Here is a 19,567-nt window from a genome sequence, read left to right as displayed (position 1 = left end):
TCAAGGGGGCAGGGTCGCAAGAGGGAGGGAGATTAAATTTTTATTATTTTTGTAGGACTAATTTGAATTATCTCAGAGTGTTGTTACACCATTTCAACCAAAACAATAGAATAATGATCCCAAACAAAACCCCTCTTGTAATATATTAATCCAAGTTCCAGAGATGGATTTGTTTGGTATTATCTCCCTTGTTGATAGGTCAACATCCATTCCCTGTCATCACCTAAAACCATGCCACATGAAGATTCCTTTCCCTTAATAGAAGAGGTCTCAGAGTAACAGGGAATTCATCTTATCTCCTCGTTAGGGTCTTAATCCCTTCATTAGGTAAGGTTTTTTGTGTTGTCAATGCCTCGAAACCTTTTTTTCTTTTGAGCAGATATGGCCGATCGTGAAAAACTACCCTTTTGTAATCGTCTGAACAAAAAAGAAGAGTTAAAGAGTCAATTGATGGATTATAAAGCTGTTTAAACAGTACTTTTGAGGGTTTAATAAGATAGCCATGTCAAGCATCATTGACGATATATGTGTTATTTAGGAGGAGGTGTCTAGAGAGGGAGAGAGAGGGGTGTTGGACCCATGATCTTTCATCAGGATAGGTAGAAACAAATATTTTATGCTGTGCGCATCTGCTACTTTTGTGCCCTTGCACCGATTATTCCTTCATGATCCCAATGATTGGCCTAAAAAAGGGTTTTGGCTCAAACATATATAGAGGTAGGGTTCATGGATTAGGTAAGAACATGCGTTCAAACCCTATATACTTTATCCAACCTTGTTCCCAATAAGCCTTACAACATGTTCTTCATATGGAAGATTTTCAGAGTCTTCTTTTAGATTATAGATTCCATGAATCTTGCATCCCCCCGGACTGCGGTTCTTTCATAAGTTCCTTTGCTTCTATGCTTGTAGAGAGGTTATTGGTCTAGATCAAATCCAAGTATATTTAAGATTCTGGTTAACTAATTAAGCCATTGCTTGTCACTTAAGCATGAAACTAAAACATATTTATGTATATTGATTGATTCATTGATATTGCTTCTACATATAAAGTATTGACTTCAATAATCCCACTTGCATCCTTTCTAGTTTTCTATCATTATTAGAGTTGCGTGAGCAAGGCTTACAAGTTTATCTCCCACGGTTTCTCACCAATCAATTGAGACAGGAACTTAGCTGAAAATTCTATGAAGAGAAGCAATTCATAGCCAAGTTCTTGACCTTTATCTTAAAGAATGGTTGAACAAGGTCAGAGTCATAATGGGAAATCATTATTAATTATACTTCCGCTAAGGATACTCTGCGGCTAATTCGAGAGTGCTCTTGACCATCGAATTAAAAAACGCTCCAAGCATCAATTATCAGTGGTATGCACAACAAGCTCACTATCTGATCCTGCTTTACTTGTGAGAAAGATTATTGAAATAATTGTATCGGTTGCTTAGATCCCTTCTCTCTGTAAGTAAATAAAATCTTCACCCCAAACATACTACTGAAGCAACCTAAACAGCTTTAATGGTCTCCTCAACTACATAATAGACTTGATCACTAAATCCAAAACAGTGCAGAAAGTTTATAAACTTCCCTCTAACTTGGAGTGTCCTCTCAGATTCTGGCATTCTCGGTGCCAAAATCTTCCAAATTGGCTATCAATAATTTACCAGATGCTGCAACAGCTCCTGAAATCGGCTGCTGGTTTGAAGTAGATATACATTATTGAAACTTAAACACTCATTTGGTAGTTAGAATTGGTGGAATATTTGCCAAAGCCAACTAATACAAGTAGTTGGTGCTGGGCTGCTGCCCATTTTGATTCTGACAAGAAGTTCATGCACACAGCAAAGGTTTATTTCAGATACAAGAAAGTTGACTTTATTCTCTTACAAAAGAGCTGGCAACACAGTTTCCACCTCCAATAACACAGAACTAAACAAGCTTAAATTCCTTGAAATCAGAACATTTGTACGAGGTCTACTTCAACTTACATTTGTCGACTTTCTTCACAGAAAAAAAGAACATCACATGTAATGAAAAATCTGGCACTTACGAGGGATCTTCTCTTCCAACACTGCAACCTATTCAAATACCCTAAAGAGGAAAAAAGAAAACACACATTGATAATGAAAAATAACCTCCACGGGAGACGGTGGGGGCTGCAATTGTTACCGGCATGACCATCTTAAGATCAGTGGTAAAACATTAAGAGCAACCTAACTGAATGACCATGATTGCTTGACATGGAATCAATCATAACCCCCACAATTCCATACTGAAAAATGATTTATCCCAAGACCAACCAAAAAAAAAAACAAAAAAGTGTTCTACGTATAGCAGTAGATTGAAAGTGATCTTTCATATCGAAGATTGTCACCCCTCTTAACAGTATCAACATCATGATCCTCAAAATTCAACGTTTTGGACATACAGGGCTCTACTTGTATATAACATCTTAATTCTTAGGATGTTATGACCTTGCAGTTGGACAAAGTTCAAACAGATTACTGCAAGATCTTCAGACATAATCCGGGCTTTTTCCTAGGTGACTCCGGATAAGGAAGAATCTAAGAACAGCAATTCAGAAAGCACAGATGTTCCCTTCATGATCTCCTCCTATAACTGAAGGAAACCTGAGACAACAGTATTTTGAAGAGTTATAAAAGCCGGCCGTGCGTGGTAGGTGTCGATCTAGAGCCTAGTCAAGTCGGGTTTCATTTCAAACTGTATTTTTGCACCATCGCCTAACCTATACGATTTGATAGAAAACTGTTGCAATTAAATAGTTTCTAAGAATCAAATCTGTCCCTATCTGAATTTCGCATCCATCTTCAATAACGAAGAAGCGGTATTGGAAGGACATTTTATTTATACTAAATCTATATATCATAAAATAAATTATATAAAAATTTCACAATATTTCAATATCTTTTAAAATATTATATTCTTTAAAACCAATAAAATCAAATAACATTTCAAAAATTATTATCATCAAATAAAGCAAAATAAATTCATAATTCACAATACCTATTGTTAAAATCCGAGCTTAATTAAAACAATGTAATAGTAAAGCGTCTAAAATATCGAATCAAAACAAAACCTAAAAGGAAGTCTCACGAAACAAATAAGACATCAACCAAAACTGAAGAAGCAAGAACACTTAATAGAGTCAACTTGCTAATAGAAACTAAAAAATTGAAATAATATTAAAAAAATAAAAAAGGGTGAGTTCAACTAACTCAATGAAGGAATAACATTTAGCATTTAACATAAATCTTAGATATTAATAGTTTGTAAGTCGATATATCTTAATATAAATATAAATACTAAGCATATTAATATAAAGATTATCTATAACATGTGTATTAATAGTTTGCATATTAACATGGATCATAGAAAATAATATTTAACATAAATCTTAGATATTAATAGTTTTCAAGAATTAATCAATTGTGCAAATCATATAATCAACATACTTATATTATTTATATTGCATGTATATTAAAGATTATCTCACTCACCCTGAAAACAAAGCAAAATACAAATGGATGTAGAACTTGATCAGACTACTAAAGATCATTAAAAGGAATGTCAGTAGAACGTATAACGGATATGAAAAACACTCAAAAGAAACTCGAAACAAAGTAACATAAAAGATTAAAAACTTAGCTTAGAGACCAAAACGTAAATATAAAGTCAAACTGAATCACTTGATCAATTTCGAACATAGCTCAAACTAATCAAACCATATAAAACTCTACTCTCAGGTCAACTAATCGACCAAAATGACTAGCCAATCGACCCGAATGATCAATCGATCGACCATTATCACATGCCAACTAGTCAACCGGCAGCAATTAGCCAACAAGTCGACCGAATTTAGAACAACTAGTCTATTGGCAATAACCGATTCGTCGGTTCAACCAACCGATTGATCAGGATTTCTAAAATATTGATATGTTAGTCATCAAATCTACAGATTTCACAATATAACAATTTATTCTTGTAATATTTTGAAATAAAGAAGGAAGGTTTAATAGAAAATAATAACAATGCCCTTAGAAGAGCATATATGGATGAATGGCATTTTAGTAATTGAACAAAAAGTTAGTAAATATAAAATGAAGAAAAAAAAAGGACTTGAATTTGAAGAGAGGAAGCTATAAGAAAAGGAAGCGAAAGAAAAAAAAGATAAATAAAGGAGTAGAGATTTAGAGAAAATAAGTTTAAAATGTAAGATTTATGTTTTGATATGTATAATTGTTGGTATTAATTAAGATTGTGAATTTTTTAAAGATTAGGGTTTTGAAGATTTTGATTTGGGTTTGATTGATGAGTTGGTTGAAATATTATGGGTTAATTTTTATGGATAATGGTTTATTAAGTTGATTTTGAGTATGGATGATGATTTTGAATTATAATTTGTTTAAATAATAAATTTAAGCTAGAGATTTTAGTAGATTAGTAAGTGATTTGTGGAAAAATCTGGGTTTGAGGTTTAAGATAATAAAATTTTAGTTTTGTCCCTCAATTTGTGAAAATTATAGTTTAGTGTCAAAACTTTGGAAAAAATTACAATATTGAGGATGTATTATAGGCAAAATTTCAGTATAGTTATAAATTTATGATATTTTTAGTTTGATCCTCCAATTTGATAAAATTACAATTTGACCCCTAAAAATTTGATAAAATTCCATATTGGTCCCTAACTATAATTTTAGTTTTTCAGATTTTTTTGATGAGTGATTGAGGTTTATTTTGTAAAATATTATCAAGTTTTATGATTTTTTTTTAATTAGATTTTGAGAAAACAATTTGATTTTTTGGTTTTTTTTCCTCGAAAAAGGACTAGTTTGGTCATAAATATATTGGGTTATGATTTGGACCCTTACTTGAGTGTATTAAATAGATTTTACATTTTTTTTAGTCCTTTTTTAGTATGTCTCATTTTCTATTCAAATAATCTTGATATTTTACCTGCGGAATATTAGTAGGATTGCTTTTGGCATCTCTTTCCGTGTTATTTCGACTTTTGAGTCAAGTGAGTAGATAATTTTTCATATGATAGATGGTTAATATAAATACTTGAATTGTTAATATGAAATTGATTTTGCTTCTTGGTAAATCTTATATTGTTATTTTTTTTTATTTATGATTAAACATGATCACTTATTGAAATTGAATATTTGATATGAACCATTATCTATTTTCGAATTGATAGTTACTCATTCAATTGATATCACGAGCTAAGCCTTGACATATGAATCTGTTTATTTGATTATGATATAATGGTATGCTATTCAAAATACCAATGCTAACATGGTAGTGCTAGTCTTTGTGCACACTGTATTTGAATTATATTTGGTTGGGAGAGTTACCAACCTATAGCGACTGATCATCTCACGTCACGGAGCATCATACTTATTGCATTTTGATTTTCTGACAAGCCTTACTTTATAATATTCATGTTATGATCTATTTGAAAAACTTTCCTTTAAGAACTTAAAGTCATATTTGTATATGCATTCCTTATTGTTGAATTACTTCGTGTATGTATATTAAACGTTATTTACTCATTGAGTTATTGAACTCGTCTTTTTGTTATTTATCTTTTTCAGGCTTATAGCTTATTAGTAGGTTACTTTTGTTAGACCTTCAAAACTTGTTTTTTTAGTTGTTATTGTATTTTTTTTTGTCTATTTAGTGCTCCACAACTACAATATTTGTATTAACTCTTGTATTATGATAATCAATTGATATTATAGAGTTAGTTATGTTATCTTGTTGCGTAGATCTCTGTTTGGGTATATGAGTTTGGATTCACATAAATATAGAAATCTGGAAGGGAACATTATGGCTATGTTTGTTTCCCAGAAATCACTTTCCAAACTTTTCTATGTTTGTTTGTCATTAGAAAAGTTGATCAACGAAAAATACTTTCCAGTCAAAGAAAAATTTGGCTTGGTTTCCAGAAAAGTGTTTTCCTGAAAATTTGGGTGGAAAACACTTTCCGGAAGTTATGAAAAATTTAGAAATGTCATATTATTTGCTGATTATATCAAATTTGGTCCTCAAACTTTTGATTGCTATATATATTTTGTTTTGAATATTTATTTTCAATTTCATCTCTTAAAATTTAATTTTTTATATTAATTTTGGTCCTCATTTTTATAATTATTATTTGCTTTTCCCTTATCATTTTTTTATTGAAATTTTTTATCTATCAAATTTGGTCCTCATTTCTTTTGATTATTACTTATTTTATTTGAAATAATTTATGAAATGTTAATTATTATTATTTTTAATTTCTTCATCTTTTTTTTTTTTTAGATTTGATCTCTATTATTTATTTTATTTGAGATAATTTATGAAATTATATATATATTTTTAATTTCATTCACATTCAACCTTTTAATTTGTAAGATTTGTTCCTTATTATTTTAATAAACTTGAAAAAAAAATAAAATATTAATAAGTTATTTTTTAGCTCATTTTCTATGACATAACCAAATACTGAAAAATGTTTTTCAACTTATTTTTCATTACACTATCAAACATTAAAAAATAATTCACTTTTCCGGAATTCACCTTCTAATAAAAAACTACTTTTTTAGCAAACAAACAAGGCGCATGTGCTAATAATGGATTAAAAAATCAGGCCCTACAATTCTTCCAAACAATTTAAAAACCCTAATACATCAATTTAAGAACCCTTAAATCATTCAATTAACAAGTCTTAATAAAACTCTAACTTTTCCTTAATCCTTCCACAAACAAACTCCTAATCAAAAAATGACAACAAAAAAAAGTTACTTGTATGTTTCTTCAACTTTTCTTAAACCAGACTAAAACTTAAAACCGAAATATACCAACTTAAAACCGAATTACTTGGTGTTGTTTAAAGAAAAAAGTCACGACGAGAAGAGGAAAACGAGGGGAAGAGAGAAAAAATCAATTCTCTTACAACCCTTTTCTATCTAGATTAGTTGGGTTAGATTTGGACTGTATCTTGAGATTAGGTTGGGCGAAGAATATGTATCTTACAAAATCACATTTTCAATACTTTCGTTCATAATGGTTGCATCCCTCAATTGACAAAAAAAAATGAGCCTTACGTGACTACGTCTTGCTAGCCTGCAGCAATTAAATAGTTTCCAAGGAATCTAACGAAACTGTAAGTGCCTGTGAACAATACTTTCCATCCAAATCCAGAATTGCTAAGTTATGTCCAGAGATTCTCCTGTCATTCGTGGGTGTTACAAGAATACTGGTGATGTTTGCAATTCCTCTCTTCAAGGGGTTGAACGGTGTCAATGCTCCAAACAATACTCCATTTATTGAAGGCATAATGAGCCATGGACACTCAGTCCTTGTATAGCTTCTGTCCCTCATAAATAAAAGACCTGCATATTTCTACCGCAAGATCCTCAGCCCGGGGCCATTCTTGTTTCACCAAGCTGGACAGTGTATCTGTGTGTGAGTATGTGAGAGGGAGAGCAAACTTTTCAACCTGACAGTAGAAAAGCTTGAATACAGCTATTGAGTAAAAATGACAACAAAGTGAAAAGAAAACACGTTTCTATTGTAAAAGCAAGTAATTTTCCGTGATAAGGAAGAATTCAGAGATCATTTACAGGACATGAAAAGGGATGCTCGGGTTCTAAAATGCTGTAAATCTTACCCAGAACATGTTCGTATACGACTCATTTTTTAGGCAAAACTTGAATATTGACCAAAAGTAATCACAAGATTTCTATTCATAATCGAACTGCACATCTACATGCATGTATTTTCTCATGAGCTGAACTATGGATGATGTAAAATTGGCCAACATTTGGCATTCTTCAGGACTTTTGGCCTCTGAAACAACACCATGAATTACCAGCTTCCTGAGATTTGGACAAAGTTTTAGCAGCCCCTCAACCCAATGAGAGAAGAGATCATTAATTATAGTCCATCCGAGCTCCAATACAAAGACATTCTCCAAGTGGGAAGACCCTTGCAGGCCATAGTTAACCACTCCATCTCTCAAGTCATAACTTAATGCAAGATGGCTGAGATGCGGGAAACAAACAGCAATAGTTTCTAAATCCACAATCTCATCCTCGTCATCGAAGACCACATCCCAAAGACGAAGTTTTGTCAACTTTGATGATTTGGAGATCATTTGGTAGAACTTTGGCCACATAATAGTGAAGTTGCTGACATCTATGATCTCAAGATTATCAACAGTGTCACCAATATCAAGATGAATAACACTTACGTCATCAATTTTGAAATGCTTCAAAGTACCCTTTCCAATGAGTTCAAATAGCTCAAGAGCACAATCCTTCAAGTGCAAGCATTCAATGCTATCTGCCTCCAAGATAAACTTGTCCAAACTGATTGCTTCAACATAAACTCTCTTTAATGTTGGACTGCTCAGTTCAACAGTCACCTGTGCATCAGACATTGCAATCTCTGGATTGATAAGTTCCAAGGTCTCAATCTTTGGGCAAGCAGTGAGCAAAAGATTGAGATCCAATGCTGAGATACTGACATAACTCAAAGAAAGGGATTTTAAACAAGGGAATCTCTGAAAGTTGGGTTCAACCCCTGTTATCGAGTTGTGGGATAGTTCCAATATTTCCATCTTCTGCCTGCCACAAATCTCAAGAATATTAACATTCGGAGTAGTCCGGACATTATAAATCAATCGGTGCAATGTTTCCCTGGTGTACATAAGCCAAGCAATAACTGTTGAGGCAGAGAACTCGTCAACATCATCCATCAAAATCGACAAGCCTTGTAACCCAGTGGTTTGAAATATTGTCTGAGTTATCAGTATCTCTAGTCGGCTAGTCGTGATATCTTGATAAACATGCCAATCATTGGAATTAAATGAAAGAGTGTGAAGATGTTTGCGCCAAGCTTCCCGCCACTTCCGACATGTTGCAGAAGCTATCACCACATCTCGAGCTCCTCCTAGCCGTGACAGAATGTTCCCAATAACTTCAACTGGAAGATGTTCCATTACCTGAAAAACAAATACCTGAAGTTTCATATCCACAACTAGGACTTCATATGAGAAATATCAGAAAAATTGATGCAGCTCAATTTATAACACACTAACTAATAAACCATTCAACAATATTTGGATCCTGTGCATAGCTTCTTGTTCAGCAACACCAAAGTTTGATCTAGTACACAAACATTAAAGCTACTCAGCACATAGAAACAACCAATTGGCACTAGCTAAAAACTAAGAGGAAAAAATTCAAACTTTAAAAAGGTCTCAGTCATTGAATCACAAAGCAAGCAACAAAAATTATATGCAAACCCAGATAATCCAAAATCCATCAACAGAAAACGAAAAACTAAAACTCCAGCATCAGGGTACCAACTACATTGATTTCAACGACAAAAAAACCAACCTTTTGACTTGGTAATAAAAAAATTGCAGCAAATCCAGCAAACCATCAAGTAATCAGGCAATAACCCAAAAATCAATGAGCGAAACCCATAAAAAACACAAAATCTGACATCTGGGTACAAACAAACAAATTCAAACATTCACACTGCAACGTTAATTAACCAAATAGAATATTGAAAAGAATGAGATTCGATAAATGATACCCTGAATTCAAAAGCACTAAAAAACGCAAAAGGGTCGTCAAAGATCTTACCAGACAATACAATCAACAAGAGATTAGAGAAGAACAGGGAGACAATCGAGAGAGAGAAGTAGATTCCAGGCGTGACTTTGATAAAGATCCGCCACCCTGGAGAATAGAGAGAGAGAGAGCCTATTATAAGTTGGACGAATCCATGATGAGCTAGGCTGTTCGGAACTGTAAATTGAATTTAATTCAGAAATTTTAATGAAATCAAACCATTTAAAAATTCTTTGATTTTTAAAAATTATATTTAAAATTATTTTTTTAAAAAGTATTTTTATATATATTTTTTTTAAAAGACCATACATTATTTAGAACTAATTTTTTACTGTAATTAAATTGTAGATTTAATTTGAATTGAATTGATAAATAAATTAAATTTATATTTTTGAAAATGATATAATATATATATTTTTATATTATTAAATTATCTATTATAATTGAATTTAATTATAGTATTTATATCTTTGATAAATAAGTTAAATTCACACACTTGAAAAATATATAATTCAATTTATTTTATTTTTTTATATTATCTTGAATTCAATTACAATATTCAATTTGAATTTAATTAATAAATAAGTTAAATGCACATACTTGAAAAAAATAAAATTCAAATTATTTTATTTTCTATATTACTCAATTCTCTACTATAATTGAATTTGATAAGGGTAGTATAAAAAATAAAATAAATTGAGCTATATTTTTTTAATTATATAAATTTAATTTATTTATCAATCACATAAATTTAACTTGTTTATTAATTAAATTTAAATTGTACATTATAATTGATAACTGAATTTAATTATAATAGAGAATTTGCTTAAACAAGTAGAATAAAAAAGATTGGTTCTTTAATTTGTAATCATTTGCTAATGATTTATTTTTTAAAGGGCCAACCTTGAAAAAGTCGTTGATCTATAGAAGATATCTTAATTAGATATCTCAATCCCCATTCTATTTTTTATCTGGATTAGTTTCTCAATATATCAATCAATTCTCAATTAGATCCTTTTATTGGGTTTGGTTAAAAAAGCTGTCTCTTTTCATGTGAAAAATATAAATTTACTAAGACTTTCCTCATCACCTGATAGGGAGAATTCTGTGAAGAAACATAAGGAATTGATGATTTTGTATGAGAAAAAGAAAATCGAGCGAGTTTTGTTCGTATTTACAGGAAAGGCCTTGTGGTTTGGGTTAATTTCAAGAATAACCCTAACTATACTGCTACAATTCCTTATCAGTATTTTGACTTGCACCTTGGATTCAGTTCCATATACGAGGGAGAAACCTCTACTGATAAGGCGTTGCTCTTGTCTTGTTTCATCTTATTGGTCCATGTCAACCCTAGCAGTAGCTTCTTGTTACACTGTCATGCTGTATGAAACTTCAATATGACTTGCTGTCTCTTGTACTTGTCCGTCCAAGGATTTGTGGTCTCGCGTGTCAAGGGTTTTAAAAAATACAAATTAATTTTTTTATAAAAATATATTTAAAAATAACCGCAATTTCAATACACCCTCTCTAGCAAATCTTTTCAGTTACCGACAAGACAAAAAACCTCAGCAACACAAAAGCCACGCTCTCCACTCTTCTATTCAAGTACTAACTTCGGCTCATTATCATCCCAGTCGCATAATAAAACCTTAGTTATACCTAAATTGTCAGCATTTGCAGGTAACTCCCTAACTCTACCTTGCTCCCAACTTGTTTTTTATAATGCTTGGATTGGTGTTTTTGGTCATTCTATTCTTGGGTTTGTTTTATGTTTTAATTATTTTTTTCTTAAAACGTAGTCTTACTTCTTCCCAGATGTTATTTTCTCCATTTTTTGCCCCTATTTGATGCAGTAATGAGTGGTCTGGGGTTCTGAATGCGGTAATTTTTTTTATCTTACCTGATTATTCCAGGCATATTTGATTGCTACATTGATGAATTATATGTGTTTTGTTGCTAATTTCTTGTGTATATATAGTTTTTTTTTTTTTTAAAAAAAAAGGAGTTGGAAAGTGCGTGTTGTTTTCTAAGTGAAATGTGGGGTGAGTTTGGCATATGGGATCCTTGATTTGTTTTTCAATGTTGATTTGTTTTCCTAACCCAAGATGAATTCTTTGAAGGCCAAATCTTTTTCTGTAATGCTAGTGTTTTCTGTGTGTATCTTGATGGTTTAACTTGTTATGACTTATGATCTGGTTAAGGAGGAACGGAAGGAAGCAGAACAGTTCGATTTGGGCAGCTTGGGCTCTAAAGTTCTAAGCTTCTCGACTACCGAATCATAATTTAAAGAATTTTGTTCTTGCCCTTCTCGTATGGCGACTTGTGTGTCTCCACCTTTCACTCCATCTGGTACTCAAATTTCAGTGGGACGAAGGATTTCAACAGAAAACCGAACTGGTAAAACAGTTACCTTCAAAAGGTTTGACAAGAAGAATGGTGCATGTGGTGCATATGAAAGGAATGTCTTCAGCATCCCACAAATTAGGTGTTCGGTTAACTCTCACAATATCAGCCCAAATCATAGCAAAGACTCTTTCCTGGATTTGCACCCCGAGGTTTCAATGCTCAGAAGTGATGCAAATGACACATACTCTTGTCTGAGAAAGGAGACATCTGGAGTAAATGTCACTGAGAGCTCAGGGGATTCCTCTTTTATGAGCAACTACAATGAAGCCAAGATCAAGGTTATTGGTGTCGGGGGTGGTGGGTCTAACGCTGTTAATAGAATGATTGAGAGTTCCCTGACCGGGGTGGATTTTTGGATAGTGAACACAGATATTCAGGCAATGAAGATGTCACCAGTGCTCCCAGAGAACCGTTTGCAAGTTGGAAAAGAGCTAACTAGGGGTCTGGGTGCTGGTGGAAACCCAGATGTAGGGATGAATGCTGCCAATGAAAGTAAAGCAGCAATAGAGGAGGCACTTTATGGTGCAGACATGGTCTTCATAACAGTACGCCTTTGTTTTTTTCCTATATGTTAATTGCTTGAATAAATTAAAAGAATGGAAGTAGATCCTGAGATATACAACTCCTTTTCTATCATCTTTTTGAAAAGTAGAATACATTAGTTTAGCATAGCTCAGTAGAGTATTGAGATCAAAGGCATACATCTGTGTACGTGGCATGTGCTTGTATACGCCTATTTGCTGTGGATAGATTTGGTCACTTGGTTTTGCACATTCAAAGCAGACCTTAACACATCAAACTCCTTTCCTTGGATTGATTTAGATCTGCCAACGATTAAAAATCAGAGGCCTTTCTTGCAAATAAAATGAAAGCCCGAGTTCTCCATAATAATTTCAATTTGACCCACTAGATATGGGGTCTTGCAGGAGGTAGATACTTGTTTTGCAGAAGTGCAAAGGTGAAATTCAGATAAGGCTTTCTCTTTCATCCTGGCTGATGTCTTGTTAACTAGTAATGCCAATGGATATGGGAGTTCAACTGTAGTCAAATGTTGGCAATGCCTTAATTTTTTTTCTGAACTGGAAATGATGGGGGGAAGATTATCTTTGTTGAAGGAAATGCAGAACTACAAGTCCAAAGCATTAGGACATAGCTATATATCATGTTAAATCAGGCCTGAACTATTGCTGTACATCTTCTTTATTCGATTGAGGGTTCCCTTTATTGTTTTTCTCCGTGTAGCTCTTCCTAAGTCTTACAAATAGATCACAGTATTTCCTGATAATTGCTACTCTTTTTCATTTTGTTATGATATCTCACTGATGCCTTAAATCTGCAGGCTGGGATGGGTGGAGGAACTGGCACTGGTGGGGCTCCAGTGATTGCTAGTGTTGCAAAGTCCATGGGAATATTGACTGTTGGTATTGTTACCACACCATTCTCCTTTGAGGGCCGAAGACGTGCTGTTCAAGCTCAGGAGGGAATTGCTGCTCTGAGAAACAATGTTGACACATTAATTGTTATTCCTAATGACAAGTTACTGACTGCTGTTTCTCTATCAACCCCAGTGACAGAGGCATTTAATTTGGCTGATGATATACTTCGGCAAGGTGTTCGTGGCATCTCTGACATCATTATGGTATGGAATGACTAAAGAGAAATGTTAAATTAGTTTGTATCTTTGGCTTCATATGATTTCTTTTCTGGTTGTTAAAATTAATTCTCAGTCATATGTGGTGCTTATGTGCTAACACGCCACTCCATGACCATGAGGTTGTGAATCATGCACAATTCAGTATTTATTTACTGTTTTGAATGTCAATTTGCTTTGCCAATGTTGAAGGCCTTAATTTTGTAAATATAAAGACCTTTTTTTCTGAACTAACATCTGTAGTCTTTTCTCTCTACTTCTGCATTTTTTCCCACCCAAACTTGTAGAATTCTCTCAAGTGGAGGATTTGAACCTGAAACCTTCACTTGGGGAACAAGATCTACTCCATCCATTCTATCTTAAAATCTTTGTATTTTTTATCACGTAGATGGTCATCACCCATTGTTTTTGGTTTCATGGTTTGTCATTGTCGATAATGTGTTTAAATGCTTTCATAATTGATTGTTGCATCTCTTCTTACGGCTATCATTCTTCTTATTTCATACCATCAAATTATAACATGTATTAGTGTGGTCTTCATACAGATATAGGTGCTTGTGTTTATAGAGTTGTATTGGGACGCAAGCATTCACATGAATATGCAAATTCCATGTATGTGGGTAGGTGGGTTTGTGTGTGGTGTATTATTCTTTGAAGTGAACACTTGTTCTGGTAAATTTGTCTTCTGCCTTCCATATATCCTTACATTCACCTTCATATATGGTAATTCTAGCAGCATGTTCTATTGAATAAGGTTTATACTTATCAAATCCCCCCCAAAAGATTATTTTTCCAGGTTGCTACAGTCATCTGATAAGGTTTTTTGGTTTTATCCCATGTCTCTAGGCCTCTGTCTCCTGTCCCTTATTCCTTTCCTTTGTCAATCATATTCAGCAGTGTTTTTGCCTTTTCCTTTCATAATGGTGAGAAATTTTTCTTCTACAGGTGCCAGGTCTGGTGAATGTAGATTTTGCTGATGTTCGAGCTATTATGAAAGATGCAGGCTCTTCTCTTTTGGGAATAGGAACTGCAACCGGTAAGTAAAAGATCCCAACGACAGAACTTGCTATTTTCAACTATTTTTAGTTTTAGCTATTTATGGATTATATTCGATGAGGTCCTGATACAATGTCCGATGGAGATGAGTGTTAAACGGTTTTATAGGCCATGCCCCACAAGTGATTTGGTAGAGATTGTGGTGGTTCTCGTTTGAGAGCTGTGAGCAAGTTGCTGCAGCTCCTGTATGTTAGGGTTCCTTTTGTCTGTTATGAGTAAAAGTTCCTTTGATTAGGGATTAATCTATTATATCTTCTTGCTTATTTCTTCTCGTCTTCTTTGTTCATTCCCAACATGCTTGTTGTTTCCCACTTCAAGGTGAACAAATATGAATCCTCGAGTAAAACCATCAAACAGCTCCTGAATCTCTAATTCTACTTCCAAAGCCCTGGTTCCATCAATTCCTAGATTTATTTTGGGTAACATTTACAAATGGAAAATGAATTGTTACAAAACCACAGCAAAAGTAATTAAAGACAAAGCATCAATATTTTTTTTTCTTTGATCAAATGAGAAAAGGGGTTTCATGTCTCAATTTTTTGCCTCTTTTATTTGATATTGGATCTGTCATCATTTACAATCTTTTCTATATAAAGTGTGCTCTTGTTTTTTGATGAAAAATGGCAGGAGAATAATTTGGATTTTCAGCTTAAAATATAATGACTCTTTAAATTTTATTCAGTTTCGTATTATCTTTGAATGTCCTAGGCTAGGCTTATGATAACATGAGACACCTAGGCTTGGGCCACTTAAGAATGTCTTAATGCCTCATTAATTCTCTTCTATTGATTTTAAAGAAGTCAACTATGGAAACCAGCCTTTTATCTTTCTGAAGGGATGTAAAGAAGGCTATCCTAAACATTGTATGTTTTGGAATTGGCCATGCCCTGTTCTTTATTTAACTGAAGCCCCGATATTATTTTTTCTTATGCATGAATGTTAGTTTCTGTTGTTTTTCATGCCTATATTTACCTTGTAGCTGCCACCTTCTGAATTTCTTTGCAGCCATATGTCTTAAAAAGTAGAAAATGAGAAACATTGTTATGTCATCATATGCATTTCTTTTATCAATTTCTAGAGTTGTGGTACTTTCCATTTTGTTCTCTAAACAACTGCTTCATTTATGATATAATACTCGATTTCAGTGTTCTCATCAAAATTTTCTGCACAAAACTGTTTAATGTATCATGATCGCATGTTTAATTTTCTACCTGTATTAATTACTTTTTGATTAGCAGGGAAGGCAAGGGCAAGAGACGCTGCATTGAACGCCATCCAATCACCTTTGTTGGATATTGGCATTGAACGAGCTACTGGGATTGTGTGGAATATAACTGGTGGAACCGATTTAACTTTGTTTGAGGTGAGCCCTCTCTCTAGTGTAATGGCTGAACTCAATTCCATTACTATGCATCTTCTGCACATTTTATTAGTATTTTTTCAAGAGTATTGAGAATAGATAGTATCGTTCCCGCTGGAATGCAAGCATCATTGATTTGGGCTGCCACTCAGATTTACTATGATTCATGATTTTGCAACTGGACTCTGTGGAATCTCTGTATCAGTTGGAACATGCCACCTGTCTAGAGTCTAGGACTTGGGGAGTTGGAGCACTAAATTTTTAGGTTATTATTTCTTAAGTAAAACAAAAACACATTAATTGCGAAGCTACTTCTAATGCATGGCATGTTCTTAGCTCATGAAATGGTAGTGCTGTTCTTTCAGCTTTACATTTTCATCAGGTGTAAAATTCCTTAGAACTATCATGCTCATGGAGTTTGCATTTTCTGGACTTCTTGGTGGCTAGTTTTAAAGACGAGCATGGTTTATTAGCATCATGATATATTTTCACTCTTTATTATATGCCCTAATTTTTGTTATTAGATAAAGAAATTGAGGAGTTTGTACAAGTATCTCTTGAATCTTGGTTTTTGATTCTTCAGATAGGCACTTGCATCATTCTTTTATTTGCTTGAAAAATATTCAAGCAAGTTATCCAACCAGCTTGGCTGAGAATTTTGAGAAAACTATGACTTGTTTATATGTGACCACTCATCCCTACTGCCTAATAGATAACATACTTCTACTGTTCGAGATGAAGTTGGAGCAGCTTTTGGAAGAGACATGTGCATGACTAACTGGTTGTTATATACCTTTTAAACTAACTTTTGACATCAATTCTTGTCATATTTCTTGAAGGTGAATGCTGCTGCAGAGGTTATATATGACCTCGTGGATCCAACTGCAAACCTAATATTTGGAGCCGTGATAGATCCATCACTAACTGGTCAAGTAAGTTGGCAACGGAGAAATAACTGTAAAGCATGTTTATTTGTGATTACCATGGTAACATGTAATGTGGAGAGTATTCGTTTTCAAGAAAAATAAAAATAAAACAGAATAAGAAGAAAGGGAAAGGTCAAATTTCCGAGGATGAAATGGACAGTACAGATAAATTGATTACCCTTGCAGCATCACAACCTTGACCTTAGCAAAGCATTTTTCTTTTAAAGTGGCTGTGAACTGCTGGTTACTCTTTGTCAAAGATTGTTCTGCATCAAAACTTCGTAAGTGGGATATATGCCCTGTTATATACCTATGTTTCTCAGTCAAAAGTGAATGGAATTGCACATGAATTTCTGAATAACTCATCAGGTGAATTTACCAATCAATTTATGAAGCATAAAGCAGGGGATTTCAAACACTAAAGGACCGAGGAAACCCAACATATGCGGCTTCTAATTTCTCAGGAATGTCAATTATATAATCTTTCTAAAGTTATTATATTCCTTTTGTTTTCCCTTTTGAACTTCTATTTTTAATCCTATTGCATGAATGATTAAATTTCCTTCAAGTTAGTGATGTTAATGAACTTCTGGGTTACTGGAGAACCATAGTGTAGCAATTCAAGTTCCCTTCCCTTGTATGTCAGACGATACAATGCTTTTGCTTTAAGTTAAACAGCGACGATCACTAAACAATAAGTTCAAGTCGAGTTTTTAAAATGGTGATTAACAAACACAGAATCTGACATCACTAATTTAGTATGTGATCTTTCTTCTGTTCCAAGACTCTGGAAGCTGAAGTTCTATGATGTTTAGTTTGGATACGCAAGGTTGTTATAAGTATCATTCCTCGCCGCATGAGCTTTAAGTTTGATCACTTGATAATACCATCGCTTTCTCTTAATATAGTTATTGTACTTTAATTGCTCAAAGATGCGTCTTTTTATCATCATTTAGGTTAGCATAACCCTGATTGCCACTGGATTCAATCGCCGCAACGAAGGTGAAGGAAAGGTATGTCTTCAAGGTCCATCCTTTTATGATAGATTTGCATCTGTTTATATCCTTTTGATCGGCAAAAAATGCAGGGGACTCAGCGTGCTCATGGTGATGTTTCTCTTGGAATAAACAGACGCCCGTCCTACGCTGAAGGAGGCTCTGTGGAGATTCCTGAGTTCTTGAGGAAGAAGGGCCGCTCTCTCTTCCCACGAATATGACCTTTTGCTCGTTTATATCCTTGTATTGAGAAATGTATATTCTGCTTTCTCTTTGTTTTTTTTTATCTAAGATATTCTCCTCAAGCCCTTTAGAGTTGAGTGGAATACCAGAGATTCCCTCTGGAAATAATTTCTTCTAAAAATATATAATATATTTTTTTTTGTTAATTTGTTCATCGACTTTGACATATCTTATCATTGAATTATCTCACATTCCATGACAGAATGTTTCTCAATCCACAAGGTATTGGATTGTTGGCATATTATCTAGTGGTATCCAACAATATCTGAAACCAATATAGTTTTAACTTAATTTCAAAAATTATTATTTAGATTAAATCCTTTAAATTTGATTTTTTTGTCAATTTGCTCCTTCCCTTTTCCTTTAAACTGGTTGCTTACGTTTTGATTTCTGAATTTGCAATTTGTGGAGAGTAGAAGAAGCCTCCAATTCTTCTAGGAAACAATGGATTCTTGGTGCACCAAAGACAATGACCTATGACTTTTGGGTGATGTATAATGTAACCCTAATGAGATGCCACCTAATATTTAATTATTAGAAGGTGATTCTTTTTTTTTTTTTTTGATTTACATGGATATCTGGGTCAGCTTGCGTATACCATGACTAATCTCACGGCTCACTAAACATCCTGGCCAAGATCTCAAGTACTAGAAGGTGATTCTTCTTGCTTTGCCCCTTGTAAACTTTCTTGTCTCCTGTGCTAGTTGCTTATTTCCAATAATTTTAAAAAAAAGAATGAGAGTTTAAACATAGCATTAAGTAGGAGTGTTCAAAAAAACCGACCAACCGATTAAACCGAGAAAACCGAGAAAAAATTAACCGAAAAAACCGAACCGATAAAAAAACCGAATAAACCGATTAAAAATTTTAAAAAAATCATCCGGTCCGGTTCGGTTCCGGTTTTAAAAAGCTTAAACCGATTGAACCGGACTAAACCGAACCTCCCTCCCCTTTGGAACGCATTTCAACAATTTAATTAACTTATTTCAATAATTTAATCTGTCGTCCCCCCCTCCAATACATTTCACCTCACTCACCCTCCCCCTTCCCTTTTCCAAAACATTTCACCCCACTCACCCTCCCCCTTCCCTTTTCCCCAAAACATTTCACCCCACTCACCATCACTCACCCTCCCCCTTCCCTTTTCCCCAAAACATTTCACCCCACTCACCCTCCCCCTTCCCTCTTCCCCAAAAGTTTTCTTTTATTTTATTAGTTTTGGTTTTTCTGGTTTCTAAGGCTAAAAAACCGATCCGAACCGAACAAAACCGGTTCGGTTTGAA

General features: G+C 33.8%; 2 protein-coding genes across 4 annotated transcripts; one reads left to right on the top strand and one right to left on the bottom strand.

The window, feature by feature from the left end:
• Positions 1-7,555: 7,555 nt before the first annotated feature.
• On the bottom strand, positions 7,556-9,819 carry LOC118032338 (F-box/LRR-repeat protein At1g67190). Its single transcript, XM_035037016.2, has 2 exons — positions 9,660-9,819; positions 7,556-9,010 (listed from the first exon to the last, which is right to left on the bottom strand). The coding sequence occupies exon 2, from the start codon at positions 9,005-9,007 to the stop codon at positions 7,748-7,750; it is 1,260 nt and encodes a 419-aa protein (XP_034892907.1). The 5' UTR covers positions 9,008-9,010; positions 9,660-9,819; the 3' UTR covers positions 7,556-7,747.
• Positions 9,820-10,930: 1,111 nt separating this feature from the next.
• On the top strand, positions 10,931-18,430 carry LOC118032342 (cell division protein FtsZ homolog 2-1, chloroplastic). 3 transcript variants are annotated; one of them, XM_035037023.2, is made up of 8 exons: positions 10,931-11,327; positions 11,849-12,598; positions 13,393-13,692; positions 14,650-14,740; positions 15,999-16,123; positions 16,960-17,052; positions 18,003-18,059; positions 18,143-18,430. In XM_035037023.2, the coding sequence occupies exons 2-8, from the start codon at positions 11,960-11,962 to the stop codon at positions 18,260-18,262; spliced, it is 1,425 nt and encodes a 474-aa protein (XP_034892914.1). In that variant the 5' UTR covers positions 10,931-11,327; positions 11,849-11,959; the 3' UTR covers positions 18,263-18,430. The 3 variants fall into 3 exon arrangements, with proteins under 3 accessions (XP_034892914.1, XP_034892915.1, XP_034892912.1); XM_035037024.2 differs by having other exon boundaries at positions 10,932-11,327; positions 18,178-18,430; XM_035037021.2 differs by having other exon boundaries at positions 10,933-11,327; positions 18,134-18,430.
• The last annotated feature ends 1,137 nt before the right edge of the window (positions 18,431-19,567 follow it).

The sequence above is a fragment of the Populus alba genome, chromosome 9, assembly GCF_005239225.2.
Source record: "Populus alba chromosome 9, ASM523922v2, whole genome shotgun sequence".
Taxonomy (NCBI): Eukaryota; Viridiplantae; Streptophyta; class Magnoliopsida; order Malpighiales; family Salicaceae; genus Populus; species Populus alba.
The sequence above is the reverse complement of the archived record's forward strand: the minus strand, read 5'-3'. Positions and strand labels throughout refer to the sequence as shown.